The 20,477-nt window shown below is 40.3% G+C and overlaps 3 protein-coding genes across 5 annotated transcripts in view; 2 read left to right on the top strand and 1 right to left on the bottom strand.

The window, feature by feature from the left end:
• LOC145450441 (lysM and putative peptidoglycan-binding domain-containing protein 1-like) overlaps positions 1-885 on the bottom strand; it is a 153,049-nt gene extending 152,164 nt beyond the window's left edge. The window contains exon 1 of the mRNA XM_080328970.1: positions 875-885. The gene's annotated coding sequence lies outside the window, so the exon portion shown is untranslated. The remainder of the gene's footprint in view (positions 1-874) is intronic.
• LOC145450423 (junctional adhesion molecule C-like) overlaps positions 1-20,477 on the top strand; it is a 111,296-nt gene that overhangs the window by 57,758 nt on the left and 33,061 nt on the right. The gene's annotated exons all lie outside the window — the stretch shown is intronic.
• On the top strand, positions 3,445-13,564 carry LOC145450435 (uncharacterized). Of its 2 annotated transcripts, none has more exons than XM_080328963.1 (6): positions 3,445-3,715; positions 4,713-4,841; positions 6,448-6,551; positions 10,368-10,545; positions 11,269-11,456; positions 12,848-13,564. In XM_080328963.1, the coding sequence occupies exons 1-6, from the start codon at positions 3,556-3,558 to the stop codon at positions 12,974-12,976; spliced, it is 888 nt and encodes a 295-aa protein (XP_080185089.1). In that variant the 5' UTR covers positions 3,445-3,555; the 3' UTR covers positions 12,977-13,564. The 2 variants fall into 2 exon arrangements, with proteins under 2 accessions (XP_080185089.1, XP_080185088.1); XM_080328962.1 differs by having other exon boundaries at positions 6,445-6,551.

The following is a 20,477-nucleotide window of genomic DNA, read 5'->3' as shown; positions in this document are numbered from 1 at the left end:
GAGTTTTCAATCGCCGTAATCGTATCTTTCGAATTTGGAGATTAATTCGTGGTGTACTCGACACGCTATTGTGGACACTATTTCCTCAACATTGGTTTCATGCAAAGATCAACAAAATATTACGGCCTAATCTCTATAATGGTTTGTTGAACTGTTCCAATTAAATGTTAACTAATGATGATTTTATGTCACTGCGAAAGTCCACCAGCATTGTGGAAGAAAGGGTATATAAAAACGGGATTGCGATTATCACAGAGAATCATATAATAATTAATAAACTAAGGGTTGACTCTATTAATTGGAATTACTAGTAGAATATTACATCAAATCACCGTACTGGTGCTTCCACGATCATGGTCTTTACATCACATAATAAAAACAAGATTATCAAGTAAGTTATTGGATATAGCCACGTAAATAAATATCCTTTTTTTCTTCTGGTCCATCTTACGTATCCCCGGCCGTGTCAGGCCAAAGACTTGAACGTAAAATTGGTATCCGCAGCTTCCACGATTGGATCTCAACATGACAGGATGGCATGCAGGAGTATAAATGGTGGTGCTCACTCGACAACCTTACCTGAAGGTTTTATGACATATCCACCGTTAAAGCACCTCGATGATGAATACGAAAATAGAACAGATTTATCGTCCAAGACAGAAGGTTTTAATTTCTAGAAAATTACAGATTCTGGTACTACAGTTGATCGACAATCATTCCTTTCAAGGAATATAACAACCTTATAATATCAATGATATCGGTCCTAGTGCGTATATAGCTTTGGCCTCACGCTACAACTCCTGCAGACTTGACCGCATACCTGCTCATGAGCAGAAAAACTTCACTCGTTGAGACGGCCTGGAATGAAAGAAACTATAATACAACACGCATTGTGTCTTTGTATCCCATTGTGCATTGTGTATGTGAACGACACATGAAAATATAAATGGTATCGCTAATTATAACACGAGGCGACTATAGTATATAATATATCATCAACGAGCCAAGTTCGTCGTGATCGTCGAATGTGTGGTACTTGTGGGGGGGGGGGGACTTTCTCAATTCAGCAATATGATTTAATAACTTGAAAGTGTATGAGCGAATGTTAGTGTTTGAGTTATTATCAGAACGCGATCATGTGATCACGGAGCGGCTGTCGAAAAACATACTCAATGATGGAGAATTATATCATCATCCTTCTAACCAGGGCGATTATATAACCGGAAGCATGTCATTATGAAAGTTTAAATATTTGAATAACGTTGACGTGGAAAACTCGAGTAGTTGAATTACGCGTTACGGTGAAACAGTATAGAATTTGCTGTAAATAAGAGATAATTTCTTACTTCTTCTGATATTAACGAACTGTCCTTCGAAATACGCTTTGTACGAATGGAGAAATAGTGTTTTAGATTGACGGCCAACGCTGTACACGCCCCAAACATGATCTCATATAGTGGCAACATAGCCCGAACGCGTTCTGCAGATACACAAACACGCTGTCAAGATTGCAAAGGCATCCTATAGCACACTCCACACACGATACCAAGTCCATCGCTGCAGAGTTATCTTACAACAATTTACACACCGCATTGTATAAATCCATATATCTCACAATGCAACTTTCGTTCCCGCCGACTTCGCTTCATTTCACTCATTTCAAGGAAGCGTGAAGTAAAAATGTTTTAAATGTCATTTATTTACACATGTTTTAATGGGAACCACATCTTATTGCAAACCTTGAACCCTGAATGAAATCAAATTAGATTTCGAAACTGAGTAATCAACCGCGATCCAATTTCGATTGGGATGAAATTTGCGGCTATTCTAATGAATTGGATACGGTATGGACGTGATTTCGAGTCCAGAAGGAAAAGGGAAATGCGCACTATATAGTAATTGCGTAATATTATAGCCTGTTGTGGATTTCTTCCCACAAAACAAACATTGTCATTATTTCATCATTTTACAAATATAGTTTCAGGCTAGTGGATAATAATTTGTTATAAATCCTAGATATATAACATTTCATGTGCTACCATGGATAGATTGTTATCTTTTCATTACAAAGCTTCGAATACGCAGGATCGTCTATTGCGCTAATGCGTAATGAGACTCTTGATGGTACAGAACTTCAATATACAATTGAACAATATATTTATATTGAAATAAACCCGACTATTTTCGGCTGACACTCGCCAGAGGGGTAATCGTTAGCTATTATTCGCTAGCGACGATGATACGACTGTTGAAGATGTCTTGAAATCTCTTCTAGTTTGCTGACGATTACCCCTGACGAATGTCAGTCCAAACCATTCGGGTTGATTTCAATATGAATATATTACTAAATTACGTCAATATACTGAATGTTAACGTTGCATGTCAAACCGCATTCATGCGATAAGCAGTATGCTAACATTGGCGCGATTTCTGGCAGTGATGTAATCGGAATATTTTTTGTTGCGGTGATTGTTTAATTTTAGGAAGTCCTTATTCATAATTGTAAGTTCTCTCACAGCCCTATGAAAGAAAAAAAAGACTCCACGCAATTTTACAAACATAAAGCTTCCGCGCGCACTGTAAATCGGACATCATGCAGAACTTGTTCCAAAGAGGAAATAAAAAATAGGCTCGCCGAGAAGCCAACGGGTCTAAACGAGTCTTCACGAGTTGGAGTTATGATAAAACTTTGGGCTTTCAGAAGCGAATATATCGGGGTTAATTTCAAATCAGTTCAGTCAATTGTATTCGATAATCGTGGTTGATGAGAATATCAAAGTATTGTAATTCGAATCTGACTGATTGGAGTCGGGAAGACATTCGTTGGGTATTCATTCTGCGATGTTAAACATTGTTGGACCGTTGGACCGGGATTCGTATCAAACCCCGTCTGGTCGTATACATACATGCATTCGAACCGATTCTATCTGGCGATATAGCACTCGTGAGTAGAATATATTGCAATTTTGGTAGCTGGTAATGCATTGTTGAAATCCGGAAAATCTAAGTTCGTACCGGATTGCTTGTAAAATATGGTACGGCTATGGACAATCATTCGAAGAGCGGGTTTCTGAAAGTGAGGTCTGAAGCAGGGCTGTAACCAAGTCACAAGGCGCCGAGTCACAAGTCAATCTCACTTTTATAGTTTAGACACGAGTCGAGTCGAGACACTTTCAACTCACCACCGAGTCAAGTCCGAGTCCATGTCATCAAACAGAGGGTCGAGTCCGAGTCATAGTATTATGACTCGAGTCCGAGTCCAAGTCAATGTGTATAGTCATTTCCGTAATTCGAGAAAATGACTCGAGTCAAGTCGAGTAATCAAAAAATCGTGACTCGAGTCGGACTCGAGTCATTACAACCCTGGGTCTGAGATTCAATGTTGAAGTTTCAACTACAGATGATATTCGGGTCCCTCTGTTGGAAGTAAATGGGTGTTGAGTTTCAAGTAAATGGGTGTTGCCTCGTACGTGAATCATCATAGTAAAGCAAAGAGTGTAACCATATTTGCAGACATTAGCTATATTGAGAGATAGCATCCACCTATAGCTTGACATGAAGACGATTTCTAGTCTGTTGTCATTTGTTGTTGCAATGATCTCAGCATCGAACGCCGTGAATTTCGACTATTCCGATTATTTCTACATACTCTTCGGTCCGCAACATCCGTGCAAAGCCACGTTGGTTGGGAAAAACGGCGATATCCAACTAAAAAGTAAGTAGAGCTTGAGATACTCTATGATACTTGATCATGTCCAGCATATGGAGATGGACTGTTTGTCACACCATCAAAGTGTTAAAACCTTCTTGGATAGAGCGATGCTATATTCTTGAGTTGAACTTTCGTGCGAAAATCGAAACTATGCCATCGATATGACGATAGCATCAGTTCATGAGTATTTTAGTCTTTATAATATAGGACAAGACGCAGAGCAAAACACATAAATATTTGTTCTCGTAAGTCGTGAGCGCCGGTCGATAATCTGTCTGATCGACCACGAGAACATGTGCATGTGAAAGTGCATTTGGTTGTTGACTAGGGTTGTCTGACCACGTGACGCCTTATCGCGTGATTCTAACAGCATGGTGGCCATCGTAGGTCGTTCGGTCCCGTATGCATATAGGCCCTACAACCGATTAGATAGAATGAAGTCGACCCACATATTACAACACTGAATCGCATATGTAGTCCGACTTCGAAGTTGATCTGTTTATGTCAAAATAAATATATCGCGAAGTGTTACGCCGACCGTGTTTTCAAAATGTTCCATGGTCAAGTCGCGAAATATATGACTGTATTAACCTTGCAATAGATTGCCAGCTTTATATCGTGGCTTATCACTCACTCGATTCTACTACATTAAGTTGTATTTGTATCGAATTTGCGTTGGGTTGTGAGGTCTTGATTATATTTCGATTCGAATGCGAGTGTTCTCTCAGTCCTAGCAGTTTTGTCCATAAAAATTGAATGAAGTTACCGGTTGGCACTTACACCACAACGCGTTCAGTAGCCTATGCATATCATGGATTTGTGATATCTTTCGCAAAATGTAGGATTTGAGGCAACACGATGGACTCCTATCTTGATAGGCAAATAATCATGGATAATCCAAAATGGCGTCGTAAGTCGTAACTCACACTTATTTGAGTGTGTAAAAGATTCGGGACTTTATGCGATCTATCGAGTATACTACAACCGAATTTTCATTCAGCATGCTCGCCATTTGACGCAATCGACAAAGCAGCAGAAAAATCACGCGTTACCCGGATCGATTTGAAAATAATCCTGTTGAAATCTGGCGATCCGGGACTGGATATCTCGTTCAAAGCAAAATCTCAAAGTAAGATTTGATATTGCGGCAGCAGTCGGTCATTTTGTCTCGGGCGGATTCGATCTCCAACCTCCCTATCAATTATATATACATATTTATACATATGACGTGACGTGAGTGGGGCAGACTTGGACAACTAGAAAATTTTCAACCATTCCAACTTGGATTAGAATAAGAATTATAGCTACACACTTTTTCCAAATTAGACTAGAATTAGAATTATAACTACAGGCGTTTGTTTAAATTAAATTATAATTAGAATCATAGATACACATTCTTTTAAAATTAGATTAGAATTAGAATTACTAAATTCGCGAAAACTTGGACATTACATGAAGTTCACTCCATATCAAATCAGAGTCCACCCTCGTACGCATGATGATAGAAAATATCTATACAGCAAGCTAGTCTCGCACTATACAGTTCTCCTGTATCATTTTCAGGAAAACTAGAAATTAGATTGGAATGATATATAACTATAGGTAGGGTGGCCAACCTTTTTGCTATTCCCGGCCGCATTTCGATAACTTATGCAGCCTATGCGACCGCATTCCTGTGCATAGCCGAAATGAACTAGACGCCAAATATCCATGTTAAACTGTCCATGTCCATTCCGGTGAACTCCGGACTAATCTACATTTTCATATCGGCTTACTATACGAATCGAAAACGCAGGTGGTCATGTTAGGAATAGAGACCTGAACCGGCTGAGGTCTCACGATATTAGTAGTTTCACATATTACTATCAAATATTTATCCTTTCTCAGCCCATTTGATCAGATTCACGGGTAGAGTTGATAGAGGGAGTGTTGAAAATTTAGGGCGAGTTATAAATGATGATCCATCTTCAGGTGGGCCCATTGTTATTAGTCATGTCATGCCATCCGGATTGCCGGTACAGTGGAAACATATTGGAACGGCCCAAACGTACCAAAAACAATTCATTTTCTTTCGTGAGGAGCACACGATTCCAAGTTGGTATTTCTATATGGGGTCCATCATTTTCCTCTACTGTTCGCATCTGTGTTGTGGGGATCAGATTGCAAAGAGCGCTACTATATTAAAAGCGAAAAATGAAGTCGCATTTTATCGCGCTCAGCGAGAAGAAAATTCCAAGGTTAATTAAAATCTCTCGGATATTCGGTAGTAAAATCGTAAATTAAGTTTGCATGTCGACGGCCGCCAACACATACTAATTGAAGTACCTGCCGACGACCGCACAAACTCCCTTCTACGGCCGCAGGTTGGCCACTCCTGAAACATAGAAACATTTCACAAATTAGATAAGAATAGGAATTAGAGCAAGGAAAGATTTCACAAATTAGATTATAATTTGATCACCGACATTTCGCTCTAATTTAGTCAAATTAGACAACTAAAATTATATAGTTGTCCAAGTCTAAGTCCAGGGTCCACCAAATTACAAAAATGTTGAAAACCACTGACGTAGGTCATGTTGTGTATGCCTATAGGCTACGTATATATCTTAAATAGCCACTGTCGCTCTATGCCTGTGATCATACCGAATAAAAAGAACAGCCATACGTGCTTTGGGCAATGTCGTGGTGTTTATTTATATTTCATCATGTCACACGGCTGCGATTGTTTTAAGAAGTTGATTTCGTGGAAGGAACTTCGCAAGTCTATCGCATCAATGTCCACTCTGGAACGGAGAAGCTATACTGTGGAATTATAAAATCACCGAAACCCAAACCAGAGGTATTTGGCTGTGCTTTCTAGTGATTTATATTTGCCAAAACCTACATCTTATCTTGTGACGTGAGGAAATAGGTGGCCAAACAGAAACAATAGCTTACATTAATGCCAGTTTCTGTTGATGCGAGAAATTATATGCCAAGTGTGAATAAGATCACCATCAATCACATTATCCAATACTCCGTCGCCCAAAATATGATTTTCACTCTATATTCATCTTGCAAAATTGTTAAATCACGAATTGGATGTTCGATTTTGTCTTACAGACTTACGTCGTGACCCTTACAACGTGAAATTCGCTTATCCAGTATACATCATCTACAATGTTTAGTTTTTTTTCCTATACATAATACTTGTGCCGAAATATTATTTCTCGCAACGTCCTTCGTTGTACGCCATCATTGACCGTAGTGCAAAAGTCAAACAGGTCGTAATTCCCGTTCATATTTGCTTATACTAAACAACAACAAAAACTCTATTCAATAGGGGACATTGTAACGATGAGGCGTTGTAATAGATTCTATATGACGTCATGCGATTTTCGCTACAACCAAATTTCGGCGATCAGTTGTAACTGATATCGAGGAAACTTGCCTCTGGTCAGGGATATCTAGAAGATATCCCTGCCTCTGGTAAATAAATGGATCTAATCAATGATTAGCGAATTTGCTTTAGAGCAGTGGTTCTCAACTTTTTTCGTAACGCATAACACCTCGAGGTTCTATGATTTTGTTGCGTACCAAAAAAATAACAAAACTCAACTTTACTTGACATAGGATTATTAGCATAGGCGGATTAGCAAATAAGTCGGTCAGAACAATTGGAAACAAATGCGGCACACAAGCTAATCATCCCCTGATTATTAACAACACACACTGACGAGGTAAAATTAATGTGATGCTTGAAATGGACTTTTCTTCTCAAGCTGATTTGTGGGTGCAACTGCTGGGTCAAATGACGCGCAAAATACTTATCTACGCATTCGATGAGGACATTTCATACACTGGTAAAAATAAATCAACGATTTGTGAACACTGTAATTCTACTTAAAAATAAATGCATTTACTGCGTACCAAGCGAAATGACTTCGCGTACTACTATAGTGCAGGGGTGGCCAACCATTTTGCGATTCACGCCCGCATTTCGTCTACTCATGTGGCATACGGCCGCATTCCAGGCATAGTCGTAATGAACTAGCTGGACGCCAAATACCCATGGTAAACTGTCTATGTCCATTTCCAGTGAACTCCGGACTATTCTATTTATACATGTCGGCTTACCATACGCAACAAAATCGCGAGTGGTCGTGTTATGGGATTGATTGTGGTCGCGCCCAGCGCGGAAAATTTTTCAGATTCACTAATGAATTTCGTCATTAATATTAGTAGTTTTACTTATTACTATCAAACATTTATCATTTCTCTGCCCATGCGATCACTGATCAGATTCACCGGTAGAGTTGATGGAGGGGGTGTTTTTTTAGGGGAGTTATAAATGATGATGCGTCTTGGGGTGGGCCAATTGTTATTATTCACTTTGTAGCATGCTGTTATTTCTTGACCTCCGATCAGGATTGTTGGTATAGGAGCACATGATTCCTAGTATATTTCTATATGGAGTGCATCATTTTCATCTGCTGTTCGCATCTGTATACTATGGGGCTCAGATTGCAAAGGACGCTAATATATTAAAATCTCTAAAAAATTCGCTCAATTCGTAAATTTCAATTGTCAACGGCCGCCAACACATACTAATTGAATTAAGTGTCGACGGCCGCATAAATTTCCTTCTATGGCCGCAGGTTGGCCACCCCCTATAGTACACGTACCAGCGGTTGAGAAGCACAGCTTCAGACTATCGCGCGGTTATGACAACAAAACCGCATGTCTTTGGAATTCTAGGGTTTAAATGCGTAGCACACCCACATATACCTACCACCACTCAATTCCGATTCTCGGGGACTTCTTTAAGATCAACAAAATGATACGAACAAATCCGATCACGGCCAATTTTCGATGATATACGCTCAAAACACATGTGACTTTTCAGACGCAAAACCGTGACTGCCCTCGAAACTAGGAAATAAATTAGTCTCTTATCGAGATTTGATCAAACCTTCCTTGCCGCTAATACTTCCCCAATGTTCTGAAAATATAACGTGTCGCATTTGTCGAAAATAATATGTATATATACACACGGACTTTAAACACCCATATTATACAATGGACCGTAGTGCATTTACACTATGATACGACCTTAATGTATAGAGGTCATGCAGTTGTATGCAAACGAATCCATCGGTTAACCTGCGATGAAACGACAATACTATAATTGCTTCTTTCAGCCTTGCGTTATGCAATTTCGAAACATGAACTGAGGCCCAGTAACTTCCCAAAATATTTTCACTAACATTGAATTGAATAGTATATTCATATTGCAATATACCCGAAATTTTTCGGCTGACACTCGTCAGAGGTAATCGTCAGCAACTGGTAGAGAATTGGAAAGAACATTGTATATCAACAATCGTATATAGACTATATACATTACAATGTTATTTCCAATTCTCTGCTACTTGCTGACGATTACCTCTGACGAGTGTCAGCCGAAAAATTTCGGGTATATCGCAATATGAATATACTATTCAATTCAATGTTAGTGAAAATATTTTGGGAAGGCATTGAATCTACGGTTTCACTTTTTGTACATGAATATTATGTCAGAGTATCTACAAACAAGATATGTCGTAACTCACGTAAATTCAGAGGTGGTCAAAGTAGTCACCGTCGCTACTCAAGTAGAAGTAGAAGTAACGCCGGAATTTCTACTCAAGTATACGTAAGAGTGGTGGTTCACAAGTAAGTAAGTAAGTAGGTATTCTACGCTTATTTTTGCCTACAAAACTGAAAACTGTCAAGTAGAAGTAGAAGTAGTCTAAAATCACAACTACTTAAAAAGTAGTGTGAGCAGGCAAAATCTACTTCAAGTATTTCAAAAAGTAGAAGTACTTCGTTACTGACCACCTCTGCGTAAATTTCATTCGTATGAAAGGTTTAAAACTTTCACGCGAGAGGACCGGATGCAAAAATCCTTTAGTTTAACTTTATTTCACATCTTTCTAAAACTTAAATCGTATTTTTGAGCAATCCGGGTGTATCATATCTAATTATCAACATTGGAAACTCGCGACAAAGGATTTGAAACCTTCGTAATTTTTCTCGGAGATATATGCTATAATACTTATACGAATGTATTCCGCAATAATCTCGACACATCGAGATGAAGCGTTTCAATTTTTCACCGATGATCTGGCATGTGAGGATTCAAACAAAACTCGAGCTCGAAATTACTGCAACAGCGGAAACGGAAATCTCATCAACAAATAGTCCAAAACGTTTTTCATCGTGGTGGTCGACCTATGCGCATTGCTTTATCGAAAATACAAGTTTCGATCACGACCGACTTGACCAGCTTTACGTCGCGTAGATATGTTGCCATCTAGCGACTTTCGACCTTCAACGCGTCACGTCACCGGTTCGATATCGATATGTCTTCAGATAACAACGCAAATGCTTCTAATTATACGTGACAATTATTAGCATTTCATCAAGGTAACGAGCTGTATATTTGTGTCAGGTTTTAACGAATATTAAGATCGACGAAAATGAAAACAGCAATCCGGTTGTGTAGCAGCATGGTTGCATTTAAACCAGAGCTGAGACGGAAATCCAGCCCTTTTTCTGATAAACCGGCACCGCCATCTCATAGGGCTATTGGCGTGTAATTACGTACAAGTCTTGAACTACACGTTTGTTTTAGATTGCCAGCGTGTTCTCCTTGCGAATGACTTGCAACCCGAAGACGCTGATACCAAGAAGAGGCATCGACGTACGCATCGAGCCGGGGAATAACAGAACTTCAAAAAATGTGAAAAAATCGAACATCACTATCCCGGGATGTGTCGATCCATTGATGTACCATTCTAATGAATGCGAAGGTAAGCACGTCTCCACTACAGTCAGTCGTGATAAGAGACTTTGAAGAGAACTTCATTTATAACTTCGAGCGGTTGAACCTGAAGGCATTAGAACACTAATGAGCACCATATGGGTTGTTCAAGAATTACTGTTTTGTTCAAATTTTATTTGCTTACTGATAAATTTTCAGGATGTCTAAAAAAACGCTACACAACAAATTTCGATCAATTCCGACCAGCAGAAGCCGTACAATCCGAAATCGAAATTTCGATCATTTTTCGCAATAATATAGTTGCAGTGGAAAATTTCGGCATTTCTTACGACCTAACGTCATGTTCCATGCATGCCTGAAGGGAGAGTATGCTTTTTTCACGCGTTTACGTCTTGATAAGGGCCTGTGATCGAGTTTGAATAGTGACATTGGTAATTAATGAGAATTAAATATGACACTAATTTGCTGGAGCTACATTGAATATGACCTTGCGATAGTATCAAAATAGAATAATGAACATGGGAGACTAAAATTGGAGACCATGAAGAGAATATGGGCTGAAATGCAGATAAAACACAGGAAAATATGTTTTTAGGCAACCTGACAATTTAATCACTAAGCAAGTGAAATTTGGATAAAAAAAAGTATTTTGGATAATAGGGAGCATTGAGCATTCTCAAAAGGTTGACTGTGGTTGCCCATTTGTGACCATGTGTATATTTATGACTATACAATGTACATATCAACCAAGATTTTCGACGATATCGGATCAAATTTCAACTGCGTCAAGTTGGAAATTCCACGATGGCGGTGTCGCTGGATCTGAAGTCCGCATATCGCGGGAACAGAAATGAAAGGATTTTCATGCAACTGCGCGTTCAGCGACGAAGCCGACTCGCGGGCTGGGAGCCTGTCGGTCCTATAACAAGAATGCTCTATGTAAGAAGATTCGATTTCTAAAGTAAAAAAATGACGTGCATGGACGAAAATATCTTGGCGGGGAAGCTATATATGCTCATTGCTTTGCACCAAATGAACCGAATCCGTATGGTGTATAAAGATATCATAAGCACACAAGTAATTTTATGCGAACGAAAAAGAACTGTTATAGGGAGAGATGAGCTAGAATTTTAATTTGATGGCGATACTTACAGTCACACTGGATGTAGAACCTGTGAGATTTGGTTACTAAAATGAAATTAAATCGCTGTTTTGTAACAAACTACCATTATACCATGATTAAAGTGTAAATACCAATATGAGTCTGACTATAGATTACTAACCTACGGAAAGATACGCAACTTCTGTCTTTACGCGCCGGCAAGCAGTTACACTTATTGCTGAGTGAGCAATCTAAAAGCAGCATATTTGATGGTGTTATAGCTTGCGACCCGAGGGCTGAAATTTGATGAAACTTGTCTTAATCGAGAGCTACTGTCGCACTGATTCCGAAAATATATATTAAAATCTTGTCAGGGAAATGGAACCACCTCAAAACAGCCCTCAAAGTCTGAAAATCGGCATTGTTCCAACAATGGCGCCGTCGCAACACAATGAACATAACAATGGCCAATTTCGTCAAGCGATTGTTTGGAACAATGCCGATTTTCAGATTTTGAGGGCTGTTTTAGCGTGGTTCCATTTTTCTGACAAGATTTTAATTTGTATTTTCGGAATCAGTGCGACAGTAGCTCTCGATTAAGACCAGTTTCATTAAATTTTACCCTCGGGTCGCAAGCTATAACACCACCATTCCACCAAGTATGCTGCTTTTAGATTGCTCAGCAATAAGTATAACTGCTTGCCGGAGCGTAACGACGGGAGTTGCGTATCTATCCGTAGGTTAGTAAACTATAGTCTGACTTCGTAAAGTTAGATCGGGGACTTGGGAGAGATTGGAAGTAAATCGCTAATATGTTGAAGCCATTTTACCTGGATATTTATACACGAATACTTACATTTTGTTGTATCTCACATTGTTATCGGGTCACGTTGGGGTCGGCGAAGAAAACATTCGTACCGATTATATGATGTCGAGTTTGAAAATAAGGAAGGGCTACCCATGGTGTATCCAATATTCTTACAGCATGCTCTAGCCGTAGATATTGCGTAGCACGAGATATAAAGGAAAGACCATCGACACAGGATTGTCTACCTGTTCGTGAATATCTTGTCTCAGAACTATCTCAGAGCTTATGGAATGCGGATGATCCTAAAATATTTCATCTTCCGTGGTCGCAACCTCTGCTGTTACGGCTAAAAAAATCATACAGAGCACACCAACCACACAATTCGCAATGCATCCCTCATGCGACATCTTATTTTTCCAGCCACAAGCAAACCACTCGTTCAGCAATCTCATTCCTGGGGAAGTCTACAGCGTTTTACTCTGGAGAAACTCGGACGGGCTGAGGCAATACCAAACCTTAACCCTGAAATCGCAATATCGCAGGGTATAGAGGCGTAGCAGTCGAATATACGAAAGGTGAAGAGGAACATCCTGATTGCAATGTGACATTCGATTATAGGTCACGAAGCTGCGCTAGAGAGTAGGCCTCTATATTTGGTGACGTGTGCGGCTGTATGATATGATACCGGGACTGCCATTGCTTTGTTTCCTACTTCCCAATGATGAGGGATATTTTTAAGTAGGCGCGACGAATGACGGTACATCGGTGTGTTTATTCGTACTGCGATCTTCATGAGGTCTAGATCTAGAATAGTCTGTCAATAAATCAGATCACTGATGTAGGCCTAGAGATATTCATTTATTCAATAATCTATTTTCCTCGCCATTTTTCCTATTTCAAAACAGTGTGGGTTAGATTTTGAAAAGCGTATATTTACATGCAGCCCCAGTAATAACATATTCTTTTTACCCATTCTTACATTAAATTATTCATTGTCTGACGTCATAGTGAGTTTGACGTTCGACAGTGTGTATAGTGCTGTGACCTTTTTTCATTACTACTATTATTTTCGCCCAAACGTTTTTAGTTCCGACTACACCAATGTGCATACATAATATATAGATATCGCTATTGTTATATCAAGTGTGTATCTGTCTCTGTCTCTCTCTCTCTCTCTCAGTGTTGGGATCACATCACTACATTCGAGTCAAAGTCAATTCGAGTCATTGCATATTTTCACTCAAGCTAAGACATTCGATTTTTGACGATGACTCGAGGCAAGTCGAGTTGAGTGACGGGTCAAGTCACAAAGTCATGCCGAGTTTTCGAAGCTCGAGGCATAATTCAAGCCATTGCATCTTGTCAGATGATTGAAGTACAGATTTCTTCATTATTAATTGTGAGCCGAGTAACGAATATCGAGTTCAACGGGATGCTGTATGGCTCACATACGTACAACTGTTAGGTCACGTCGGTAACTGTCAGATGACAGAATATGAAACGTCACAAAGTTGAACAAATAGATATGATGCAATTCACAATCCACAAACACATCCACGCAGTGGCGGCTCGTCCTATAGGGCAACTGGGGCATTGCCCCGCCTAAAATTCTGTTCAGTAACAATTCTTTACCATTTATAGACGCACAGCAATCTATATATACCGAAATCACAGCGAAAATCGTATTCTTCTTGTCCTTTCGCTTGTAAATGCCCATATATAGCGAAGTCTCTGCGAAAATCGAATTCTCTTCCGTGTTTTCGCTTTGCGAATGCCTAGCCGGGGCATGCCCCGGTAGCGCTCATAATAAGCTTTCACTGTCTATTCTCTCAAAGCCGCGCACAATAAAGAAACGGTGATTTACTCTCTCCTATTCATAAAATTACCGAGCAACCGGGGCAACATAGCCTAGTTGCCCTTAAGGTGTGATGTAACAATCGTATCTATATCTGAACTCGGTTACCGTCATATGCGTTGAGTCGATCTTTGCTGGTATAGGTCGATTTTGATGGTGTTTCACTCCATGATAATTCTTGAAACTTGGTATGTCATGTCGTGATGGTGGTATTTAACACTGTCCTAAGTGTTAGGGTTTCTACTCAAAGTTTAGGGTAGTAATTCCGTTTCCGAAGTTGAGAGTGTGCTGATCCGTCATGTATCGCTAACAGATTTTACTCAAAAGCCGGTATTGGTATCCATTAATTTTGACGATGTTCCATACCGAGATCGGTCATGACATTTGGTACGGTAAGTCTTAATGTTAGTATCGAACGTTGTACCAAGTTTCAAGTTTGTCACTGAACTATGTTAGTGGTAATTTCGTTTCCTAAGTCGAGTGAGAGCTGACTCGTCATTTATCGCAAACATATTTTACGCAAAGCCGGTATTGGTCTCCATTGATTTTAACGATGCTCCTTAGCTAGATCCGACATGAGCTTTTGCATGGTATGTCTTGATTTTAGTATCGAACGCTGTGCCAAGTCTCAAGGTTGGTACTCAATGATTCAGGCAGCAATTTTGTTATCAAGGTCGAGTATGGTAGAGATGTGCGCTGATCTGACACTTAGCCTACCTAACGCATTGCGGATTTCACGCAAAAGCCGGTGTATCTGTGTTAACGCTAAATGTGTTCCATACTGAGATGGTTGATGAGATGATGATATCATGAAACAGTTTACTAACATCCTCGGTTTGCATTCAAATATTTAGTTTCATTTTATATTCTTCAATGTCAATTTCACCGTGAAATTGTGGCCTTCAGGCTATTTGCTTACAATTACAACCCCTGTCAAGCGCGATAGCTGTTTCGTTTTCGATGGCGGCTAACAGCTGATCGCTTGATCAGCCTATTCCTCAGTAAATATTACGCAAAATTCGGTGTTGGTCTGTTCGTATTAATTTTGACAGTGTACCATACCGAAAACGGTCATGAGGCTACTTCTCGACGATTTCATGTAACAGTGTACCAAGTTTTCGGCTTTCAATCACGTATTTATTCGGTAATATATTTTCCAAAGGCGATTTTGCAGCAGACATATAGACACTAGACCGTAAGCCGTATGTGCCGTGTGACAGTCTCCAGCCTCAAGGCCAAAATCTCCTATGCTGTACCTGGACCGAATTTCCGAGGCTGCTATTCTTATTTCTTCAGAATGATGTTTTGTATTCAATATGGCATGTCCAATCTATGAGATAACAATTGCGTATGTGTCCGAACTCGTTGACCTTTCCAGTTAGGCTTACGCAATCTCTCGAGTTATAGTCATTTCCATTTCTGCAGATAATTAGTCAGGCGTAGTGCGAACATGAACCGTGTCGAATCTTTGTTCCGCACGCCGTTTACGCAGTTACCACACTTCAAGTCACAGCTCACCAGCAGGACTCTCGCGGCACATACGTTAAAATCACTGTTGTCGCTCGTGTTGCCGTACCACCAGCGTGTACTCTTTGAGTACACGCTGGTACCACCCAAAGTCACTCAACTATGACTAGTCATAGTCATAGTTGAGTGACTTTGGTACCACCAAGTTACTTGTTTACGTTGGAAAACGCCATTGTGACGTCATCCTGATAAAAAGTCGCTTGCAGCCCTTGCCCCACCACCCGATATTGTCACGAGCCGCCACTGCATCCACGCGATACAATTCAAGCCTGTGCCAATAAATGCTAATATAGGTTCGTTAAGATTAACACTGAGCAGAAAGACACCTGCTTTAGATAGAATACTACTAGTCTACGACAATGTAAGCTCTCATTACTAATCACTTCGTATGCGGTCAATTTGCTGACGGAAAAAGGGTAAAACCAGGCTGTACACTGGCTGACTGCTGGTTCCTCTCACATATCGTATCAGCGTTTCGAGAACATGTTCGTACAGGCAGGGCCGACACAGCACTTCGTCAGCCCTAAAACATTGGTCTTGACCCCCTAGGGGGCTTCGGGGGAAACACCGGGATCTGCGTTTTCACTACTACTTGTGAGCGAGATTGTTATACCCGGTGTCCAGTGACTTTGTCTGGCCTAATCGTGCTTAGGCGCGAAAAATTTCCATAATTCACCATTAAAACAAAGGTCAACACTTTCGCACTTAAGTGATTATCATTTCATATTGATATAAAAAAAGAAGTGAAACCTTTCGCCAAAAGGTGGACATTCAGCCAAACTATGTCGGGTCGGCGGGACAACTACGTTGAAAAACGAGATTTATCCTCTATAAATTGGCACGTATCATAACCAGACATGGGGTGATTACTTCGTGAATGTAATCGATTGCGTTTACGATTACTTCTGAATAACGCGATTACGATTACGATTACAGCAAATCAGGAAGTAGTCGATTACGATTACGATTACATTGGAAAAGTAATCACGATTGCTCACGATTACATTTATTTTGCATCTTAAAAGTTATATTGGAAGACAATATATGGATTGCGCTGAATGGCCTAATGAGATACAACTTTCTTTAATAAAAGATGCGACATTTGTTTGTTACGTTATAAGTTACCCATTGCCCATTTTATAGAGGACGATTTATCGCACCCAACGATTTGCATTCTTGCTAGGTCACAACTGCCGCACCCCAAATTTCCTAATAGGGTGGGGAGCGAGCTATAGAAGGGGACTCAAAAGTATTTCATAAACCAGCACAAATTATAGACTATTTTCGAGATATTTCATGAACTTGAAAATTGTCTGAGCATCGCGATTTAAATGTCTCTATATAGCTTGATTTTGAAATACATACGTTTCCTCCTGAAGAAAAAAGCATGCATGATTTATAGTAACAGGCATTTAGGTGCCAGTCAATACCGCGCCACGACACACCAAAAGACATATGCAGTTTCGGCCAACATGCGAATCCACGAAGTGTGCTACTAATGAAAGACATTGGCCGAAACTTGGCGTTTGTGTCCATTGTCAATAGCCGCGCTGGGTGGGCGTGACTAAGAGTCCGGTCCTTCCAATTCGAGCCCACAATGCAAATGCCACCCGGGCACCCACAGAGCATTAAAGACATGGCAATTTGTGTGTGCGTCTCACGCAAGTATTTCTTTTAGTCTGCTACGTTTCGGCCACTACAATATCTTTTGATGATATAACAGACCGGAGGTCACGAAATAACAACATACCCTAAAGTTATTATTACAATATATCCAGATGGTATAATTATGAATTAGGTGCCTCCAGCTCTTCAGGTAAATCTTACCATCGGGGGCTGAGAGAGGATTAAAAAAGAATAGTAAAATAATGCAATTACCAATATTATTGACGAAATTAAATCTTCAACTTGAAAATGTACTACCCTATGGGGGCCCAAGGCCAACGTTTGGAGTGGGAAATATTTGCTGTTTTGGTCCTGATTCTAGCTACAAGCCACGCTAACATTGTATATAGGCCGATGGCTATGGCGGCAGGTCCAAATGTTGAGTAAAGAATTGTGAAATAACGATTGGCGCTCATTTCAAGTAGAATCATACAAGAATAAGAGAAAGTGAACATAAAATTCTGCCTAAACTCAATGCAGATAACTTAATGCAAGCGGCCATTACGAGAAACAGCTCGGTTATGATATATATCAGCAGCTGTTGATTTTAATGCTTCGTCGTGGAAACCGTAATGTTCTATTTGACGAGTAGGCCTACAAAATTTCAAACCTTTGTCCGCTGTACGTTCGTACTACATAGTCCTACTGCTGACCAAGCAGCAGGGCCGTAACAGCACTTCGTCAGCCCCCCCCCCAAAAAACGTTGGTGTTGGGCCCCCCACATAATGACGATGAACCGAACCTCTGGGGCGCTTCGCCTCCCAGACCCCCTTCATGCTATCCGCTGTTTGCCGTTATACTTGTCATCTATATTGGACACCAGCTTTTCTCGCCTAGACGCGCGAAGCGCGAAAATTTCTTACAATTCATGATTGAATCGGCCAATATGATCGGGAATTGCATATATATTGCTATTAATTTTTATCCTCGCACTGCTCACGTAATCAGATTTAGGCTACAGGTGATGTGTGTTTGGAAAGGTAGGACCCCTCAATAATAATTAAACACCTTCGGGCATATACCCGTTGGCAGGATCAAAACAGCACTTCGTCAGGCCCCCCAAAAAACTTTGGTCTTGGGCTACCATAGGGCGATAAACCTACCCCCAATCACGTGGTTCGCTTTTGCCACGAAATGTGCCGTACTGTGTAGTGAGCCTGCGCCAAGCGCGAAAATTTTTGATAAATCATGATAAAATCGGTCAAAAAGATAGGGAATTTCATATCTATTGCTATCAATTTCTTGTCCTCTCTGCTCTTCGTAATCAGATTTACCGGCAGAGTTGAGTGAGGTGTCTTGGAAACTGTAGGGTCCTTTGGTATGACTCCGTAACATGATGTTATTTAGTGACCTCCTGTCTGCTATATCAAAATATATAGAATCGCCCAAACGTAAGCTACTACAGTAAAAGACGCACACGATTTCAAATTGGTATTTCTTCACTGGCATATAATTTTTACCTGCGGGATGGTATGACTTGTGAGATTCAGATTGCCAAGATAGGAATATTCGGCGCCAGTCATTTAGGCGCCTATGGACAATTAAACCTATTTGTATTTTGTATATATAACGAAGTTTTCGGTCAACATAAGGGCGGTCCTTTTCGGCCAAGGTTTTCTCGCAGCCAATCGTTCTGGCCCACTTCTTGAAGTCCCATGTTACATGGCCTAAAACTTTATGTGTCTTGGTAAATCGTGGCGCGGTAATGGCCAATGCCGACATGCCTATTTCTATAAATCTCGCGTATTTTTTCTTGGGGGAAGAGTACTCAAAATTCAAGACATTTGACAGCTTGAAATCGCGCATGGCGCGAAAAACTTTTGAAAAAGTTGCATGAATTTTCAAAAAATACTCTATAATTTATGCTAATTCACGAAATAATTTTGAGCCCCTTCGAGCTCGCCCCCCCCCCCAATTGGTGGTTTTGGGGTGCGGCAGTTACGGTCCTGGCAAGCAGCAACGGTCAAACTGCGTTTAACTAAGCATAACCCAACATCAACACAAAAGTTACTTTGCACTAGGCAGAGTGGTGATTAATTATCCTGCTGCGCGGTAGTGGCGTCTGAAATGTATTGATAACCTGATATACAGCACGGCGAGTGTTCTTACAATCACACTAAATCACTAATGTACATCGCATATCTATTCACTATGTGTGAATAGCTGGATACTTCTTTTTTTACTTCTCATTTGAAAATTTGACGTTTGTGCTAACAATAACTGGTATAATCCTTGTTCACGAATGTTCAGTTATGTCATAGTCCTGTACAAATAAAAAGTAATCGTTCTTTCACAAAGAAATCGAATAAATATGGGTAGTCGATTACGATTACGGTACTATTACTTCGGAATTTCTTCGAATGTAATCGATTGCGATTACGACTACTTGAAAATGCTGTAATCGTCGTAATCGATTACGATTACTAATCGCGATTACCCCATGTCTGATCGTAACCCCAAGTAGCCTGACATAAAATAAAAAGCTTACTACTGAAAAACGTATGTAAATCTAGATATCAATGTCAGACAGGCAAAAAGCAGAAAGAGAAGACATTTTAAAGTGGAATGAAATATGTAAGGGCTGGGATTGCTTGATGAGATTAATCTAGGGTTACCATATTTTCGTGAACCAAATTACGGACACTCTTCAGCGCCCCCTAGCGGTTTTTAATTAAGATGTGAAAATATGACGTCACACTAGCGATGTGTGCCTGTATCGATTTTATACAGGAGTGGATTTATTGAACATAGGTCATAAATTAACTATACTATTGGGCCATCTGGAATTTGAGCTCTGGTGATTGCTGGGGTCGTCATTCTCATTTGGTCCGCAACAGACTTCTTCACGGGCCGGATGAAATTGTCTGGCCCGCCGATCGTTAGTTTGATAGGCCTGCTATACTGTTAGATCGGTGCAGATATGTGTCCGTATGTTGTAGCCAGGACCGAAACAATACTTAAGCCAACTCTCGCCCCCAAAACACTGGTCTGGGGCCCACGATA

This window comes from Botryllus schlosseri, chromosome 11, assembly GCF_051294905.1.
Source record: "Botryllus schlosseri isolate E-star chromosome 11, Bs_hap1, whole genome shotgun sequence".
Lineage (NCBI taxonomy): Eukaryota > Metazoa > Chordata > Ascidiacea > Stolidobranchia > Styelidae > Botryllus > Botryllus schlosseri.
This window is presented reverse-complemented; position numbering and strand designations above follow the sequence as displayed.

What these genes read in the sequence shown, in the direction of transcription:
- LOC145450435 (XM_080328962.1), top strand. Translation starts at nt 3,556, where the DNA reads ATGAAGACGATTTCTAGTCTGTTGTCATTTGTTGTTGCAATGATCTCA. An exon ending in CGGCGATATCCAACTAAAAA is followed by an intron (nt 3,716 to 4,712) that starts GTAAGTAGAGCT and finishes ATTTTCATTCAG; the next exon opens with CATGCTCGCCATTTGACGCA. An exon ending in CCATTCTAATGAATGCGAAG is followed by an intron (nt 10,546 to 11,268) that starts GTAAGCACGTCT and finishes ATATCAACCAAG; the next exon opens with ATTTTCGACGATATCGGATC.